General features: G+C 46.6%; 1 protein-coding gene across 2 annotated transcripts in view; it reads left to right on the top strand.

The window, feature by feature from the left end:
* AARE (acylaminoacyl-peptidase-like protein) overlaps positions 1-19,674 on the top strand; it is a 72,156-nt gene that overhangs the window by 16,590 nt on the left and 35,892 nt on the right. For both annotated transcript variants that reach the window (XR_015262861.1, XM_086779624.1), the window contains exons 3-6: positions 9,034-9,355; positions 9,444-9,668; positions 9,748-9,963; positions 10,059-10,130. Coding sequence is in view for 1 of the 2 variants with exons in the window: in XM_086779624.1 (XP_086635750.1) it covers positions 9,034-9,355; positions 9,444-9,668; positions 9,748-9,963; positions 10,059-10,130 (835 nt within the window). In the remaining variant the exon portion in view is untranslated. The remainder of the gene's footprint in view (positions 1-9,033; positions 9,356-9,443; positions 9,669-9,747; positions 9,964-10,058; positions 10,131-19,674) is intronic.

The raw sequence follows: 19,674 nt of genomic DNA, 5'->3' as shown, positions 1-19,674 counted from the left end.
AAGTGAGGGCCAAACTATACTGAGTACCAAACTCAGGGGAGTCGACATATTGGTCTTTCATACTATCCAAGTCCTTCCCCGTGATTTCGAGAATGGTAGCTTCTTGGACTGCCTGGATGCTGGACTTTCGACTGAGAGCATCTGCTACTGGGTTATGCTTACCAGGGATGTATTCAATCATACCTCCAAACTGTTGGAAGATTTGACTCCACCTGGCCTGTCGATCACTCCACTGGGCACTTGGCATAGTCTGAAGCCACTTAAGTGCTTGGTGGTCTGTTTTCACTGTGAAAGCCTGTCCATAAAGAAAAGGCTTCCAATGTTTGAGCGCTGTGATCACACCCAAAAGCTCTTTGTTATATACTGAATAATTCTTTTCAGCGACATCCAACTTTCTGCTGTAATAAGCCACGGGTCTATTGTCCTGCTGGAGGACTGCACCTATGGCTACATTGCTGGCATCGGTGATGACCTCGAAAGGTTTGTCCCATGATGCTAACTTTAATACAGGTGCTTCTGAGGCAGCTTTCTGGAGTGCACGAAATGCATCAAGTGCCTTACCTGTAACTGAGACTTTTTGCTTGCGAGTCTTCACCCCCTTGAGCAAGTCGGTAAGAGGTGCTGCAAGGTTGGAAAACTGATGGACATGTGTGCTATAGGCCTGACAAAGACCTACGAATGAACGGATTTCTTGGGCGGTCTTAGGAATATCCCAATGTAAGATCTCTTGAACCTTTGAGGGGTCCAGTCTAATCCCATCGGAACCGATGATGTAGCCCAAATACTGAACTTCCTTAACACCAAAGATAGACTTTTTGGCATTTATGTAGAGCTGATTATCTCGCAAAAGTTGCAAGACTTTCTCCACATCTTTCTCATGCTGCTCCGCAATGGCTGAGAAGACTAGTATGTCATCAAGGAATATGAAAACACACTTCCCAATGTGGACTGCGAAAATCCTAGACATCATCTTATTGACCGTTGCGGGTGCATTTGTAAGCCCAAAAGGCATGACTACGAACTCGTAGTGACCACGCTCTGTCCTGAAAGCTGTTTTTGGAATGTCAGCTTCAAAAATGCGGACCTGATGGTAACCGCTCTTGAGGTCGATCTTAGTGAAAAATTTAGCACCGTCTAAACGCTCCAAAACGTACTCTATCCTGGGCATAGGAAACTTGTTCTTGATAGTGAGTTTGTTTAATGCCCTGTAGTCTACACAAAGGCGTGCAGACTTGTCCTTCTTTTGGACAAATAGGATAGGTGCAGCAAATGGGGAGGAAGAAGGCCGAATGAATCCGGCTCAGAGAAGCTTAGATAACTGCTTTTCCAACTCGCCCTCTAAAGTCTTGGAAAGACGATAGGGAAACCTGCTAGGAGGGTCTGATCCAGGGACCAAATCAATGTGATGGTCCTCAAGGCGAGAGGGTGGGAGACTGGGTGGGAGATCGTCCCTAAGCATAATGTCCTGGTGTCTGGATAGGAGGTCTGCTAACTGAGGGACTGAAGATGTAAGGGATGCTACTAATGAGGGAGGGGCTGTTTGAGCACGAACATAAAGGAGTGCTCCTTCTGCTCCCTTGCGGATAGCTCGTCTGGCCTGGAGATGTGAAATCAATGGGATGCCAAGAATGCTTCTATCCCCACGAATCATGACAGGCTCAGGAAAACCTTTACAAATAGTAAAAGTGTCCTGCTCCCAATCGGGAATAGGCTCATACTGACGGAACCACTGAATTCCTAAGATCATGTCACACCCTAACAGAGGGGAGACGATGAAATCTCGTTGAAATGAGGCCTTCTGAACTTCAAAGGCAAACTGCTGTGCCTTCTGGGAAATGTGGGTGCGAAGACTAGGTGTAAACCCGTCCACATCCAAATGATATGGGACTAAAGTGCAGTTCAATTTATTAGCCAACTCGGGAGAGATGGCGTCTTCAGAACTACCCATATCGAAAAGGACTACAAACTGTCGGCCCTGGGCAGAGCCATAAGCTCGGATAAGGCTCTTCTGAGCAGCATCGCTCTCACCCTCCTGCTTAGCATCAAATACCACGGATGGCATAGGATGCATGGAAGGTAAAAGTTGAACTGCATTTGAGGTAGTAGGCGGGGCTGGAGGAGCTGGGGAGGCTGTGGCAACTGTGGCAGAAGGAGCTTTGGCAGCTTGTGCCGCTTGCCATTTGTGGCAATCCTTCTTACCATGCCCTATAATATGACAGAAAAAACATCTATTTTCTGACTGGTACTTCTTTTGCTCCTCTGGAGGAAGATAACCTCCAGTAATGCTTGCTTTAGCCTTTTCATCAGGGGTTTTCTTAGGTTCTTTATCCTTCTTACCCCCTGAACTGGAGCTATTACTGCTGTCCTTCTTAGCATCTTTAGAAGATGCGTTACCTTTCCCTGTTTGTGCAGCGGATTGCTGCTGCAGGGGTTTGGTACTGGACTGAGATGCCTGCTTGGGCTTGCCCCCATTGAGCTTCATTTCTTCATTCTGAGCGAGAGTCAAAGCCCGGTCATCTGTACTTGGTTCAAAGTTACGAACTGTGAACCGAATGTTGGAGTCCAATCCACGAATGAATTGCTCCATCTTGGCCTGCTCAGATAACCCTAACTGCTGTGCTAAAGTAATAACCTTACCGGAAAACTGAAGCACTGGGGAACCGTTCTGTCGGAGTCCATAGAACTCGTCTTTCAGACCGGTCATGTACTGGGGCGGGAGAAATCTGGTCTTCAGGTCATGGACAAAGATGTCCCAGTCAAAGGCTGTGACACCTGTGGCCTGGTCAGTATGAATACTAGACCAATGCTGCCACCAAGTGACTGCCTCACTAGTGAGATGGGGAGCCGCTAAGTGGACTTTGTCTTGTGGGTCTGTGATCCTAGCTAATGGAAAATGAGCATTAAATTGATGAACAAATTGATTAACTGAAGAATGATCACACTTACCATCATACTTGCTGAAATTCGGTTGACTGCGAATGATGGTGGTTGCTGCTGCGGGCTGCTGGCTGGTGACACCTATGACTGGGGAGACCGAGGAGAGCTGCTGATACCTCAAGTGTATGGCCTCCTTTTCCCGTTGGTGTTCGAGTAGCATACGTTCTCGAACAAGCTCACGTTGGTGTTCCCGAGCGGCGAGTTCAGCCTGACGCCGGTCTTCGTCGATCCTGCGTTGGGCTTCCTCATAGTCCCGTCTTTCTTCTTTTTCTCTTCGCCTTCGGGCCTCGTCCTCTCTCCTTTGTTGTTCCATCTGAAAGAAGAGGGAGATGTAGTCGGGTGCTGCTGGAGGTGTAGAAGGACGTGCTGCTGCTGCCTCCAAGAGTTGGAGACGCTCCATGAGTAGCTGGTTCTGAGCTCTTAGAAGAGCTATGGTGTCTGCTGTAGGCGGAAGAGCAAGGTCTCCGTCGGGGGAGACGTCTTCCGGCGGATGAGTACTCTCTCGTGTAGACATGATGCTGAAGTCGGTGGTCGTGCCGGAACGCAATCTAACCATCCGAGGATGCCCCCATGCTAGGATACGGTGTGTGTGGACTATCTGAATCTGATACCAATGTGATATGCAGCGGAAGTCTTTGTATTGGTTGATCCTGTCACACAATATGCTCACACCGTCTTCTGTATCCTGAGTTTCGTGAGTTTAGCAATCCATTTCATTTACTTCAAACTTTAAAGAGATGAGAGAGAGATATGAACACTGTACACCAGATGGGGTCCCGAATTACCCACTGAAGGGCCCCCTATCCCGATAACGAGATAGTATTTGCTTTATTACTTTAGAGAGAATGACTTTGGACTGTAGATAAGCCGAACGCAAGATCTCGGAGGATCGGAGAGCGGCTGATCTGTACACTGCTGTAGAAACACCTCAATGACTTGATCTCGAGCCTATGCACTCCTCCCAAGGGCATGAGGAAGGGCTGCACACCTGAGGCTCAAAGAAGAAGAAGGTGGACTGTTCTACACACTGTTAGAATGCTGAAAACACATATGAATGCTGTGTTACCTTCACCAGATGACTGCTGAATGTGTTGATGATGCACAGAATGCTGGACACTGATGCAAACAACAATTTCAGGGCTGGAAACTGCTGTAGACTGCTGATTCAGGGCTGGATACTGCTGTGGACAGAAACGCAGGTGTCTGGAGTGCTGATGGACTGAAACGCAGGTGTCTTGGAGCTGCTGGACAGAAGCTGCAGGGTACTGAGGCTGCTGGACAGAAAACGCAGCACTGCTGCTGTACGGCTGTGCAAAAACGCAGGTGAATACAGGCTGCAAACTGGCGTTGAATTGAAGATGAACTGTGGACTGAATCAGGGCCTGAACTGAGTGCTGAATTCAGGGCTGAATGCAAGCACCTAGGGCTGAATGAAGCTAGGGTTTCTCAAGGGCTGGAGAAGCAAGCTTATGGGCTCTAGGGTTGGATTAGTCTTGGGCTGAAAGCAAGAGAGAGGAGAGCTCTTAGCACAATGAAGACTGAATGAGCAAAAGAGGCTCTAGGCAAGCCTATTTATACTAACTGGAGGTTGGTCATTAAATAAAATTAATATTTATAAATGCCCAATAATGCAAATAATGATAAATAAATACTAATAAATATGGAAAAAATACCGGATAAATCCCAGTAAATTCCCTAAGGCTTTGGGGATGTTCTAAATGATGCACAGGCATATGTATGCATATTATGCAAGATGCAGAGTGCTTTCTGATGCAAACCCTAAGGCTTCTACTGACTCTACATGCATGAATGATTCTCTCCAAGTGGGTTAAGGGACTTGACTGACTGACTGACCCACTAAGGCTGAGGAATGACCTACGTAGCTCGTGCCTGACTTATCTTGGACTGAGGATGTACAATGGGGTCACGGCGTACGACAATTATCATCCTATTGGGTTCTAAAACTGTACAAATGCTGCACTTCTGATGATGAGCCATCTTGTCACCATGCACTTAGTGCAGAGTGCATGTGACAATTGATGTGCGCCATTGGGCATATCCGCATCTCTTCACATCAGTTAGAGATAGAGACAGGCAGATTTAGAGGCATACCTCCAGGGGACAGGATTTATCAGATTTGTTGGATAGAGCCAGAGACGGAGGAGCACTACATTTGTCGCTGCACAGCATATTATGAGATTCGAGGGCGCTACCATTGCCTTTTCAGAGAGGGATTTGGACCACTGGCTAGAGTCATGGACTATTGTGATCAGAGATGCTTGGGTTTTTATCTCCTGGAGATCCGCAGGCTCAGAGAGTCCATTATCAGGAGCAGACGCCCGACTGGCAGGGAGTCCACACAGAGACAGATTAGTGACTTCTTTAGAGGGACTACTCGGGAGGACACACAGCCGATAGCCCAGCAGCAGGCACCCTGTGGGACTCTAGTTGAGAGAGCTATCCAGTTGGGCAAATCCAGACGCCCGAGGGTTTGCGGATCCTCACATCAGAGACGGTGCCTACACCGGAGGATTCAGAGCATCATTGCGAGGCATCGGGCTCGTTCGACCAGGCATCTCACTATGGCAGATATTCAGGCCATCCGACAGAGACCCATGCTAGAGCTCCTAGGATGATTACCACTCCAGCCATATACTGTTGTACTCACTGTCACTTTCGTACTCCCCCATATTCATGTATTCATGTATCCATGTACTCATGTACCCCATTTTGACTAGTAGCATTAGCTTCCCACTCTCCCTAGTTGCTGCTTCCGGATGCTCCCTACTGATGTATTGTAGGGCTAGTTACTTACCTTCAGTTCTTTCTTTTCTTCTCCAGACAGTGTATCAGATGTCACATGGTTGTAACTTTGTTCTCACAGGTCACTTTGGCCTTTTGAAGACGTTAATATAACATTTCATTTCATAACATTTCTCTCTCTCTCTCTCTCTCTCTCTCTCTCTCTCTCTCTTTGTGGATTGTATCTTTACTTTAGGTGCTATCATAGAGGAGGCAAGGTCCTCAAAGACACATGTATATTGCTGCTTTGTGGATTTCCGCAAAGCCATTGACTCCATCCCTCGATCCCATCTCATAGGACTCTTGCAGGAGCCCCAGTTCTCACATGAGATGATATGGGGTGTGATGGCACTATATGAGGCAATACTCGGCCGAGTACATGCTCCCGGTGGGACCTTAAGAGATGTATGTAGCACTATTGGGGTTAAGTAGGGCTGTCCACTCTCCCCTACACTCTTTGGCCTATACATTGATGAGATCGCAGTATTTGTGGAAAGTTTCGAAGGTAGAGGTTCACCATTGGCTCAGACAGGAGTGCCCATATTGCTATATGCTGACGACATTGTCTTGATCTCAGATTTAGTCGAGGGTTTATAGAAACAATTAAATGCATTGGACAGATTTTGCAGGGAGAGACCTTACGTTCAATTTTGGCAAAACCAAGGTTATGATCTTCAACACATCTTATGCAGTCGCCTCACGATTTTTTTTCATATACAGAGATGCCCGAGTGGAGATTGACCAACTTGCGAGGGGACACGCCTCCCTAGCCCGTATGGAGAGAGTGTTTCCAAGCACATTTCCAAGAACTTTGCACTAAATGCTGGCTCTTTGATACTCTAGTACGACCAACGGCTATGTATGGTGCAGCCTTTTGGGGGCCAGGCCTAGGAAAGGATCACTGGAGGAGCATAGAGAGGCTACATGTGATGATGTTGTCATGCATGATCAAGAGTAAGCCATTTGTGCCACATGACATTCTATGTGCATAGTTTGGGGTGGCCCCACTGGTTATAGATGCCCTTTTTCAGACTATCACTTATATTCAGCATGTATACACGCTTGAAAGAGATCGCCTCCCACGACTAGCACTACAATCCTCTATGCAATTATACTGCGAGAGGGAGAGGGAGCGATTGAGACGAGCTGGACTACCCTCCTCCTCAGCGACACGACCACCACCATTACCGACACATGCATGGTACTCTGAGGTAGTGGAGTGGTTTCATGCACATGGCATATAGATGGACCGTCTCCCCCCGTTTCAGAATAGCTTGGATCCCCCCACCTTTATCTCTCACGACATGAGATCAACCGGATCATCCGGTTAGATATACTCGGGAAGACATGGGTGTCTCCGTTAGAGATTGGTAAGAAGTGTGAGTTCTATAGAGATCACTTCTTGAGACTCTCCAAGGATGGATTCTTTGAGATCCCGGGATACATATAGTTACACATGTCACATGCTATGCGTATCATGATTGGCCAGCTCAGGGTCCGAATCCCTCTCGAAAGAGGCAGTGGAATCTCGCCTGTATCTCATAGTAAGGCGGCAACTGAACATATAATGGGCCTCATCCTCTACTGCTCCTATGATGCATACTGTGCATGTCCTCTTCTCATGTGGGATATCCTTAGCTCTGCCAGTCTCTACTCCGAGGCGGTGGGAGGATACCACTCACATGGGTGATACAGTTTGAGGATTAGAGGTGCTTGGGCACTTGATGGAGCTTAGACGACACAGGGATGTAGTGTTGAGGTAGCATGCTGAGAGACAGCTCCGGCTCCGACATGACACCTCATAGAGAGCCATCACAGATTTCTTTGTGGTACACACATCCACATCGGAATCCACTACCCACAAAAGTTCCTCTACTATGACATGAGAGCCCACCACCCGTACCCACGCTCTAGCTCCACGCCCCAGAGGAGTTCTTAGTGAGAGCACTCAGACGTCCCTGACCGAGAGCATCAGAACTCTCCACCACACAGAGACAGATTTGTGAGGTTCTCCGTCGACATGACACGCTCCCATCACAAAGGCCTAACATTCACTCCACCATCATATTGGCTTTGGCCGAGGCGGGTATCGTCTTTAGCTGATCACAACATATCTCACTCTACGAAGGTCCTAGGATCGTCTGTTGATCACATGTACTGGCAGATGTTTTCATTTTACTTTTTCTTTATGGTACCATTGTATTACTTTTGGTCTCGTAGGCCCTTGGGGTCTTTTGTAGACATTAATATAACTTTCTTTCTCGCATTATATTTGTGAGTGCTTGGTGTATTATGAGACCAGGGGGAGATTCCATTGGCTATTCAGAGAGGGGTTTGGGCCATTATCTTGGGTTATGGAGTATCCAGATCAACATTGTCTTGGAGTCTTCCTGTTGGAGATCCGATGACACTTAGTATTACTATTCAAAGATCCGCGACCCCGATACCCATCTTAGTCTACCATCACTAGTTTCCTCAACCCACAAGAGGAGGACACTCAAACGGAAGAGGACACCATAGTAGTGACGAGGGGCTCACCATCTCGCCCCTCGATTGGAGTTACCTTGCCTTGCACCACCGCACTTTGGAGAGCCAGACGCCTTTACCGTCTTCGACGTCAAGCACCCTAGGCTCACCAGCCCCAAATTGATGAGATCCTCACCCTCCACTGAGCATCTGTAGCTGCTACCTCGTCCCAATTTCTCCTTGGCCCTGCAGATCTAGGGGCCCTCGTCACCCCCTCGCCGATGCTGGACATCCTTGATGGACCCCTACCACAAATCGATGGATAGCTCCCTCTCCACACTCACACCTCCATATCTTCTACAACCACTTTGTATCCACAATGATGAGGATGGTGATCCACCATGACAAGGATGATGATGATGATCCATACATATCACATTTACCTAGGGATTAGTGTTAGTTCTTTTTTTTTTTGGGTGTTTTTTTTTTCCATGATGAGATTCGATGGACACATTGTTCACCTTTTGTTTCATAGACCCGTTGGGTCTTTTGCAAGACGTTAATATATATCTTCTTCTTCTTTTCTCTCTCCTATTTTTATAGACTAGTTTTCTTGATTTAAATCATAATTTGCTGAGTTGCTTGTTTTAGTAGTTACTATCAGTTGAACTTTAAATTCAGAAATTTGTAGTTTTTCTTTTTGTCGTTGTGTAAAGGTTGGATCTACAAGTGTGTAAGAGCATGAACATTGCTATGTTCCAATCACTCAACATGCGAATTATGGACTTAGTGTGTAGATTGTGGATGATTTATGTTGTAAACATGCAGGAAACATGGAAGCAATGGTTGTGATGAGTGAGTTCAATCTTGTGGCCAATTCCAAGAGAAAATACTTATCTTTTGTACACATTCCAAAAGGAATCGTGGAAGCAGCATCATGCAACTGGTCAGCATTCCCCTTTGAGCTTACAGGAGTGTCTCTTCTAGTCCCTTCCAAATCTGGGGGCAAGCTACTTGTAATCAGAAACGGGGAGTCTAAGGGCAAAAATGGTTCTAGCCCTACAAAGCTTGAAGTATGGAGCTCTGCTCAGCTTTTGAAAGAGATAGCGGTTCCTGCATCGGTCCATGGTCCTGTGTATGCTGATGGATGGTAAATCTTATAAATCATATCATTAATCTGCATTTTCTTGGATAATTTTGCATATTTATGACTTTTTATTTTCTAATCATTTCTCTAGGTTTGAAGGTGTTTCATGGAGTCAAGATGAGTTGCATGTTGCGTACATTGCTGAGGAGCCGGATTCCAACCGGCCAGTTTTTGGGAAAGCTCTCAAATCATCTGATACCAAAGCAAATGAGAATGATTTGTACACATGGAAAGGTCAGGGAGACTGGCAAGAGGATTGGGGGGAGTCATACACTGGAAAACGGAAACCGGTTCTCTTTGTAGCAGATCTGCAAGAGTAAGCATCAGCTCAGATGACTGCTCAGCAGAAGAGTCAGTTTCCATGTGGTGGTGTTGCTGACCTCCATGCTCTTTAGTGGGTCTGTGCAGAAAGTGGAAGGTGTTCCTGATGATCTGAGTGTGGGCCAAGTAGTTTGGGCGCCTTTGCCTGGGCCTGGCAAAACCCAGTTACTGGTTTTTGTTGGCTGGCCATTGGCTTCGGACAATTTTCGAACCTACAGAAAGCTTGGAATCAAGTACTGCTCTAACAGGCCTTGTGCACTTTATGCAGTGGAGGCATTTCAAACAGAAAGGTATGCTCCATTGTGATCCACTCAGAGTTAGACAGGGCTTTTAATTTGAAATGAAGTGCTTAATGGCTAATCATGGGGTTATTGTGTTAAAACAGACCTGATGATGTTTCACCCTGCATATGGAAACTGACACACTCTTTAAGCAGTGCGTTTTTGCCACGTTTCAGGTAACCCTTTTTGTATGGTGTTAGCTCTCATTGTTGAAATATCATCAATTCAAAGGTGTTCATAGAAGTTCCCTGCACAGCCTGCCATGGTAAAGAATATGCAATTTAACCTTTCTGTGCTTCCCACCTAGCTAGTTGGCTGCTCTGTACTCCTCTTTTGTGGGTTGTTTGTCTGCCTCATATGTTCCCTGTTGTGACCACTTATGGCCTCTGTCCCTTCATAAATAAGGCGAACAAATATTTCAAAAGTGTGCCTTGAGGCTGCCCGAAATTGCGACCACCTTATGTGATTTCAAAGCTTGTTGTATTATTCAAGTTTTATGGTTGTGCTCATACTGTTGCAAAGTTCATGGCCAAACTCAATGGAAGAACAGATCCAACAAGATACATCCAGCACTTCGAGCAAACATGTGAGCTTAACAAGTGGAGGGCATGAAGTGTGCTTAGCACAATAGGTAAGTTTCCTTTATTGTGGAATGGAGATTTCAAATACTGGATGGCTCGTAAGTATTGATGCTTTCAATGTGGTGATCTTTATCCAACAATGATCTGGAATGGTCGTTGAGGGCAACTACCATGATTGACCGATACATTATGATGGTCAATCAGGGACTCATAAGTGAATGAAACACAACAAAGTTGAATTTTAAAATGTTGGCCATTCCACTTGCTGTGGCAGTCGTTGGTTGCAGGAATTTGAATCCTGGCTGCTAATTTCAGCAGGAATTAATCAACATAATCTGCAGGATTTTCTTCCTAACATCAACATTATCATCTTCAATTGTCAATTGCGGAGTTGTCTGCTTCTGAATGACTGATGCATCCTTTTCACCTGCAGAATTTTATCCCCATGCTGTTTTCAGCTGCAGAATGCTGATGTGTCAGCTAATCCAGATTTCATGCCTTGCTCCCAATCGATTGTGATGTTGTTAGTCGGCCTTTCTCTGGGCTTGCGGCTGCTTCTGCTCCTGATGGCCTTCCTTATCTTTCTTTTGGACGAATAAGATGAATGTAGCGAACAACGAGGATAAATCGAGCCTAGAGTAACTTAGATAATTGTTGTTCGAGTTTGTCCTCCAGTGCCTTAGAAAGGTGATAGGGAATTTACTATGGGTGGCTCTGTCCCGGGGACCAACTCAATGCGATGATCCTAAGGATGAATGGGTGGAAGCTTGGGTGGGAGGTCGTCCCACAACATGATGTCTTGAAACTTTGGAAGGGGACCAACCAACTTCTTTTCTAAGGGTGTTGCTGGTTGAAGAGTAGACTGCTGGGTGCGGACATAAATCAATGTACACTTAGCTCCTTTTCTGAGAGCTCTTTGAGTCTGGATATTTGAAATGAGAGGGATTGGACAGAGCCCGGGAGCCTCTGGCTCCAAGAACTCGAACAATGCGTCTAAGCTTACTCCAGACCAAAAAGCGGAGGCAGGCAAGACAGGTGGCAAGTTGAGTGCTGAGGAGCTTTCTCAGTACAGGAAGGAGGGTAGATGTTACTTTTGTCACACAAAAGGACATACTTCTCGGGATTGTCCGAAGAAGCCTCCAAAGGCCGCCGCCGCCTCCACGGCTTCCGTGGTGAGCACAGCCCCCACACAGACCCCAGCGGCTACCCCTAGTTCTTCATCCCCCGGTGCTTCAGTTGGAGCAATTATTAGCCGGGAGCTCGAAGATAAGCAGAAGGGCGCCCATGACCAGGAGTATGAGCGCAACGAATTGCTCAAGTCCTTTGGCTACATAGGTGGCCAGAGAGTCGTTGTCTTGTTTGACAGCGGCAGCACGGAGGATGTGATCATGAAGAGGCCGCTAGGCGTGCCCGTTTCGAGCTGACTCCGGTGGACAAACAAGTTGAGGGTTTTAGCACAGGTATGACAACGAGCGTCAAGTATGAAGCTCTAGGTGCTAAGTTAGTGATTCAGGGCATAGAGTTTGTGCGTGACTTTATGGTTGCCCCTCTTGTAGGAGCAGACATAATTTTGGGTATCTAGTGGTTTCACAAGTTTCTTCCTGATGTCAAGTGGGACAAGCACACGTTCCAAATCGATCGGAATGTGTCAAACACCCCGGTGACCATTAAGTGTGAGCCAGGTATTCCAAACTTTCCGCTCATAAGCCACTTGCAGGCTAAGCGAGCAGTCAGGAAAGGCGCACAGTGTGCGATGATTTACATCCAGACAGCCCAGACGGTGGCCAGTGCTTCCGAGAAGTACTCGGTTCTCCATGAAAAGTTCCAGAAGATTTTTCTTCGGGACAGCCTCCCTCCCTAGCTTCCCCCGTCCAGGCCGGAGGATCACAAGATTGACCTCCTCCCAGGCTCGGAACCCCCAAGCAAGTTTCCGTATCGCCTTTCTAAGGCAATGGAATCGGAGTTGGACCGCCAACTCCAAGAATTGTTGCAAGCTGGCTTCATCCGCCCGAGCGTGTCGCCATTTGCAGCACCGATCTTGTTTGTCAAGAAGAAAGATGGGTCTTCTCGGTTGTGTGTCGATTATCGTGCACTCAACAAGCTGACTATCAAGAGCAGATTCCCGATGCCTCGAATTGACTATATTCTCGAGAGGCTGAATGGAGCTAAGGTGTTCTCTAAACTGGATTTAATTTTTGGTACCACCAGGTACGGATTGTTGAGGGGGACATCCCCAAGACAGCTTTCCGTACAGAACGGGCCCACTATGAGTTTGTGGTTATGCCATTTGGATTGACGAACACCCCAGCTACATTTAACCGCATGATGATGCGTATTTTTCGGGAGTTGATTGGAGTGTGTGTGTTCATATTTTTGGACGACATACTCATATTTTCAGCTACAGTTGAGCAGCATGACATTGATGTGGAGAAAGTCCTGAAGTTGTTGGAAAGTAACGAGCTCTATGTCAATGAAAAGAAGTCAGAATTTTATCTTCCAGGTACATTACTTGGGATATATAATCAATGCCGAAGGCATTCGACTTGATCCGGCTAAAGTGGCCGAGATTGTTAACTGGGAAGTACCTAAGACCGCTTATGACATTAGATCATTTGTGGGTATATGCCAGGCATATTCCACCCACATTGACAAGTTTTCTGATCTCTCGGCAGACCTCACCGATCTGCTAAAGGGAGTGAAAACAAGAAGGCAAAAAATTCGAATGACTCCACGAGCGTTGGAGGCATTCCAGAACCTCAAGGTGGCTTTGTTAGAAGCGCCTTGTTTAGCCCTTGCCTCGTGGGACGAACCATTTCAGGTGATCACCGATGCGAGTAACATCGCAATTGGAGGTGTATTGCAACACAATGGTCATCCAGTAGCTTACATGTCTCGTAAGTTACTGCCCGCCGAAAAGAACTATTCAGTCTATGATCGTGAACTCCTAGCAGCTATACAGGCCTTGAAACATTGGAAACATTTCCTGTATGGCCGTGACTTCGAGGTTCGCACTGACCATCAGGCATTGCGCTGGATTCAGACGATGCCAAGTGCACAGTGGAGTGATCGACAACACCGCTGGAGTCAGATATTCCAGCAGTTCGGTGGTATGATTGAGTACCTTCCAAGAAAGGCCAATCCAGTGGTCGATGCTTTGAGCAGGAAGGGACAAGTATCTGCGATTCAGACCACTAGACTTGACCTTGTTGGTACAGGACTAGAAGACATGAAGCACACGTACGCGGATTCCGAGGAATTCGGTACGCAGTGGGAACAGGCATTGGATGCCACAGGACCATGCCATTTTCTGATGCGCGATGGTTGGCTTTTCTACAAAGGCCGACTATGTGTCATGAAATCATTCCGGGCAGCTCTTCTCCATGATGCCCATGACGCCATTACAGGTGGTCATAGGGGCATGAATTCGACTCTGGAGAAATTAGAACGGCAATACTATTGGCCAAAGATGAGGCGTGATGTGTTTACATATGTACAACGCTGTGACATTTGTCAAAAGGTGAAAGCTCCTCGTGGAAAGAAGATAGGGTTGTTACAGCCTTTGCCAATTCCTGAGGGTCCTTTCCAGGACATTTCGATGGACTTTGTCACAAATCTGCCTCCCAGTCCGAGTAAGCGTAATACACAGTGTTTAACTATTGTTGACAGGTTTAGCAAATTTGTTATGCTTATTCCTTGCAGGGCCAATGTGACCGCCGAGGATGTTGCCCAGCTATTCATTCGGCATTGGTACCCGATTGGTGGGATTCCTAGGACCATAGTGTCAGACCGAGATGCCAAGTTTACCAGTCATTTTTGGAGGGCATTGTTTGATAATTTTGGGGATTGGGTATATCTTCGGATTATGAAGCAAAGATTGAAGCAGGTGGGCAAGCGATGCCCAAAGTTGTCTTTCAGGAGCTTCGGACCATTTCCCATCCGGAAAAAGATTAATGAGGTGTCTATGCAGTTAAAGCTACCTCCGAGTTGGACTATGCACGATGTATTTCATGTCAGTTGGTTAAAGCCATATGCAGGTCCATCCCCTTCAGAGGTCAAAGACAAAGCGGAACCAGACATTATTGATGAAGCAGAAGTAATGGTTCCAGAACAGATCCTTCTGCACCGTTTCAAGCATGGCTCAGGCCGAAGACTACGACAATTCCTCACGAAGTTTCAGGACCGAGGAACTCATGAAGCGGTATGGCTCGACAAAGAATTTTTCGAAGACTATCCGGCATTATTGACGGATTATTTGGAGGCTATGCAGCTTCCGTCAAGTTAAGCAGAAGGGGATGTCACGTGCATCCCGCACTTGGATGCCATGTAGACATTTCTGTACAGAAGGTGCAGGACCTGGGATGGTGAACTGGTCCCATGTGAGCCCAGTCCGGGACGAGTCAGCCAGGGATCCATCTCAGTCGTCCGAGGTCAGGTGTGCATTGTCCTGCACATGAGTCCAAGGTCAGGTGTGCACTGTCCTGCACATGAAGCAGTGCTAGTCCGCGCTGTGAGTCTCCCTCTGGAATGATGTCAGATGTTCTGTGTATCTGGTTTGCAACTGGATGCCAGACATCTGTAGGCATGTAGGTTTGCATGTAGAGATGGGGCCAGCCCATAGGGCTACCCCAGTGCGAAGATTTGCACTTGCACTTGTAGTGTGGGCATGGGGGAGGTGTAGAACCACCCCCAAGGGGCGAGGAGGGCTCAAGTTGTGCCCACCAGCCATGGCATGGGCTGGAAGGGCTGTCGGCCAACTTTACTGCTGCTGGACAGGCAGCCGATAGGGTCAGAAACCCTAACCAGCAAGTTGGCCAGGTGTAGGGGCAGTCCCACACCCATGCGCAGCCTGGTATTGTCCCACACAAGCATAAGCGCAGGCTGGACAGTAGTTATTATTAGTGTGAAAGCATGCGCAGGCTGGACAGCATTTATTATAGTGTGAATTCAGTTTATTGGAAAATACCCAGTCGTGGAGCTTTCTGAAGCTGGCCGACTGGATGCAAGAGGGAGTATAAATACTCCAGCCTAGAATCCATGAATCCATCTCATAATTCACCAAGTGCTCCAAGCAAACAAGGGCCAGGACAGCCAAGAACTTGCTAAAGCAAAGGGGTGAAGGACTGAAGGTCAAGGGCAGGTTTTCCAGCCAAGAAAAGGTCAAGTTTCTGTATTTGTTTTCAGATTTACATCATTCTAATAAAGCAAATACACCATCCGTGGTGGGGGCCCTACAGAGGGTAATTGGGACCCAATACTGTGTCCTCTCCATCTCCCCCTTCTCTCTCTATTTTCTGCACATCGTCTTTCAGTTTGTGCGTTAATTCCGTCACGAAAAGAGTGCTGATTTCTGAGTTTTGAAGTACCGATCCTTCTCCGAAGCTTCCGCATATTACAGTGGTATCGGAGCATCAGGCCCAGCCAGACTAAACGCTGATTCAGTCCCATATGATGGTGTACAGGTCCAAGGTACAGGAAAGCACACGGATTCGAAGCCCAAGGCGGGAACACAGGTCGGGAAGAACTCCCAGGAGGTTGGTTGGTGGTGTTCCACAGTGCCAGATGGGGATGGCAGTTCCGTGAGCCAGATACGTTCTCACGTAACGGTCCCAAGGGAGGTTGATCCTCCAAGGGTGATGTGTGAGTGCCAGACTCAGTTCCAGGAAAGAAGACCAAGACGGTGTTCAGAGTCAGGGCAGGAACGGATTGTGGACTAGAGGAACCAGATGCATAGATCTTCATCAGAGACAGAGTGGTTTGGAGAACAGCTCGGATTTTCAGAGAAAAGAGTTTGCCAGGGATGGATGGATGACAGAGGGACTTAAGGAAAAGGATTGGGATGATGACAGTCATCCAAGAGCAGGTTGGATTCCCGTCATCAAGTTTAGCAGAGGGGGATGTCATGTGCATAAGCAATGCCATGGACCTTCTCAAGGCTAAATCCAGAAGGGGGCAAACAGATAAAGACCATGAACCAGTAGAAGATAGGTAGAACCAGAATGAAGGAGCTTCAGGTATATCATCTGAAGTGGACGTGGAGCAGGACAAGTGGGATCATGGAAGGAAACAGACAGCTGAAGAGCATGATCTAGATAAGTGCAGTCGGCTGGCTGCAGAAGTGACTCGGCTGGCTGTAGAAGTGTGTCGGCTCTGCAGGACAGGTGGTGTCGGCTGCCCATAGCCATGGTTGGCTGAACCAGCACATAGGGGCAGCAGCAGGCGCATCAAGAACAAGGATCGGATCCAGTCGGGCTGCATTAAAAGGACTTTAATGGACTTTTGACTGGCCGACCAGCAGTCGGCCAGTTCCCCATGTATTCCAAGGGGCTATAAATAGCTCCCCTTGCTCAATGTTTTATTCATTCAATCCCACTAGGGGTTTGGATCCTTAGAGGTCCCATAGGGGACAGATTTTAGGGTTTACCACCTTTTTATGAAGGCAGCCAAGGGCTGCAAAGATATGTACCTTTTTGTACCATAGTATATACTGAAATTCCAACACTTCTCACTCTCTCTCTCTACTCTCTCTCTACTTGCGTTTTTGCATCAGATGGTGCGTGTTTGCATCAGAAGGTTTTCAAGAGTGTTTAGGGCTGAAAGAAGACTACCCAGAGCTTCCGCGCGTTACACAAGCATGAAAAGAGCATGCAATTTCAATTGCAAGGAAGCACATGAAGATGGTATGCAATGCAGCATTGGTATGGACAATCCCTGTTCATGAGACTATACCAAAATAGACATGCTCCAGGCAAGTACACGAGGTACTAGACCCAATGGAACACCAATCCATCAAGCATTTCCGAGCATGTACACGAAGGCACAAGTCCCAATGGAAATCCAAGTCCACAGTATCACATGAGTGGCATCAATCCCGGGCATATACAACTGCCATGGACACCAGTCCAATGTACATACATGATAAGAAAGCACGGGTGGACCAATTGGGTGGGCAAATGGTGACAACAGGTTGACTCTATTAAGGCTGAGTGGGGGCTTCTCTTTTGGGATCATCAAGCGCATGCCTCTACTGGCCGACTGCAGCTTTCTCTCTCTTCTATCAGCGTTGGCCGTACAACTCCTCTCTCCCTCTGTTTTGGGGCTGGTCGCCTATAGTGCTGGGTTTTGCTATTTTTTCCACTGATCACCTAAAGGCTGGTTCACAGCATTGACTATTCTCTCTTGTTCGATTGGGTGCTACAGAGGAGCTAGCCGTAGACTCTAGAGTTCTTTCTCTCCTCTGTGCGCTGTCCGTACACCAGTCAGAGTTGGCCGTACACAGTAGTGATGTGATTTGACATCTGGTGTTCTTCACTCACAGTTTTGGCCTTATCATGGGCAGATTTGGGGCTGTTTTAGAGGAATCCAGGATAGTTTTGAGAGCTCTTTTGGGGCTGATTTGAGGCTCCGTTTTGGGGCTGTTTTTAGAGCGGAGTTCAGGGTTGTCATACTCGTTTCTTGAAGCTGTGTTTTTATCTTGGTACTAGATAGATATCTGGGCAAGAGATTTGCTGATGCTTTGTGGAAATTCCGGTGCTGTATGCACCCACACCTTGGTTTCTTGTAAAAGCTTCTATCTCAATAAAGAAGTTCCTAGGGGGGGCCTGTCGTTCCGGCTCAGTGCGGTGTTATTATATTATTTATGGTTTTTTCGGTGTGTTTTCATGCTCTGTGTTTGGTATTTGAAGTGTTGGTCTATTGTTCGAGGTCCCCAATTTTGGTGACATTGGTATTAGAGCAAAGGCTTTTCTCGGAAGCAAAGGCTTCCTTCCAAGAATGAAAAAGGGAAAAGATCAGAAGTGGGGACTACACTGACCAACATTTTTGCTTATGGAAGCAGTCATGTGTCAGAAGCATGAGCGGGTCACAGCTTGGTCTAAGGATTTATGGAATCACAGATTTTATCCTCGAAGTATGGAGTTGGTATTATGTGCCCGTGTTCAACACTTTTTCCATATGGTTTATTGTCTTGTGGATAACTACCGTGAGGTTATAAATTGCACTTTCTTATAAGGTGAATTTGGTCATGTTCTTGGATTCATCTAGGTATACATATAAAAATCAAGCTTACAAGCAAGCTATATGGAGCTATATCTTAAGATACCTTATGTGTATGCCAAGGAGATATTTCTTCTGGGCTTCATGACGAACTTGGCAAAGAAAGAAAGAAAAGAAGCTAAGTATACTTTGAGTTTTGCAAAGTCGATGCTTTTTGGCAATTTATTGTAAGTGTTTTGGACACTCCCTTGTATGCCTGTTCAAGGAGAATTGTGTGTTGTTTGTCTGCCTTGAACTATTTCAGGTAAACATTATGGTTGAATAGCTTCGTTTATATGGTTTTTCATATGGATATGTTTAACAACTATGGATTAAGTTTTTGACATATCTTTGCTCATCGTTGGCTCGGTGATTCTTGGGCTTTATATATAGTTCTATGGCTTTTTTTATTGGGATGGAGTATGTTTTTCTCGCTCTGTGTTCTATGGGATGAACTGGATTCCTAGAATTTATCGATATCTCATGGATCGAGCATTTTTCTATGGATTTCTTTTATCGGCCAAAATTCCAGTAAAACTATTTGTCGCAGACATATTTATGGAGAACTTGGATCTCTATGCTTGTGATTTATTCTTATCTTATGTTATATTGCACTCATGAAAGAGTTGGTGACTATAGTGAGTGAGTATGTGAACTCGTGGAAGAGTTTGTGACTCTGTCTAGTGAGAGGACTTGGTGACTCCATTTAGTGAGAGGAGTTGGTGAATCTGGCTACTCACTATCTAAACTCATGGGATCATGGAAGAGTTGGTGACTCTTTCCAGTGAGTATTTCATGGAAGGGTTGGTGGCCCTCGTGAGTGAAATCTCGTGGAAGAAGGGAAACCCTTTTGAGCATGTGTGGTTTCATGGAAGGGTCGTTGCCTTGGTGAACCATATGGACATGTGAAGCATGTTTGGCTTGAGCATGCGTATGGATTAGAAGAGTTATGCAGTCCAATGGCATGGCAAGATGTTTTGTGGCAATGTATTCTGCTTACTTCATTTTTGCAGGTACTTAAAGCTATGTATGGACTTATGGGTATTTGGGACACAGTTGGCTTTTGTGCTTGTTCTGGTTAATATCAGAGTCGTTGACTTGGCATATG

Source organism: Cibotium barometz, chromosome 40 (assembly GCF_041138505.1).
Source record: "Cibotium barometz isolate CiBa-2024 chromosome 40, ASM4113850v1, whole genome shotgun sequence".
Lineage (NCBI taxonomy): Eukaryota > Viridiplantae > Streptophyta > Polypodiopsida > Cyatheales > Cibotiaceae > Cibotium > Cibotium barometz.
The sequence above is the reverse complement of the archived record's forward strand: the minus strand, read 5'-3'. Positions and strand labels throughout refer to the sequence as shown.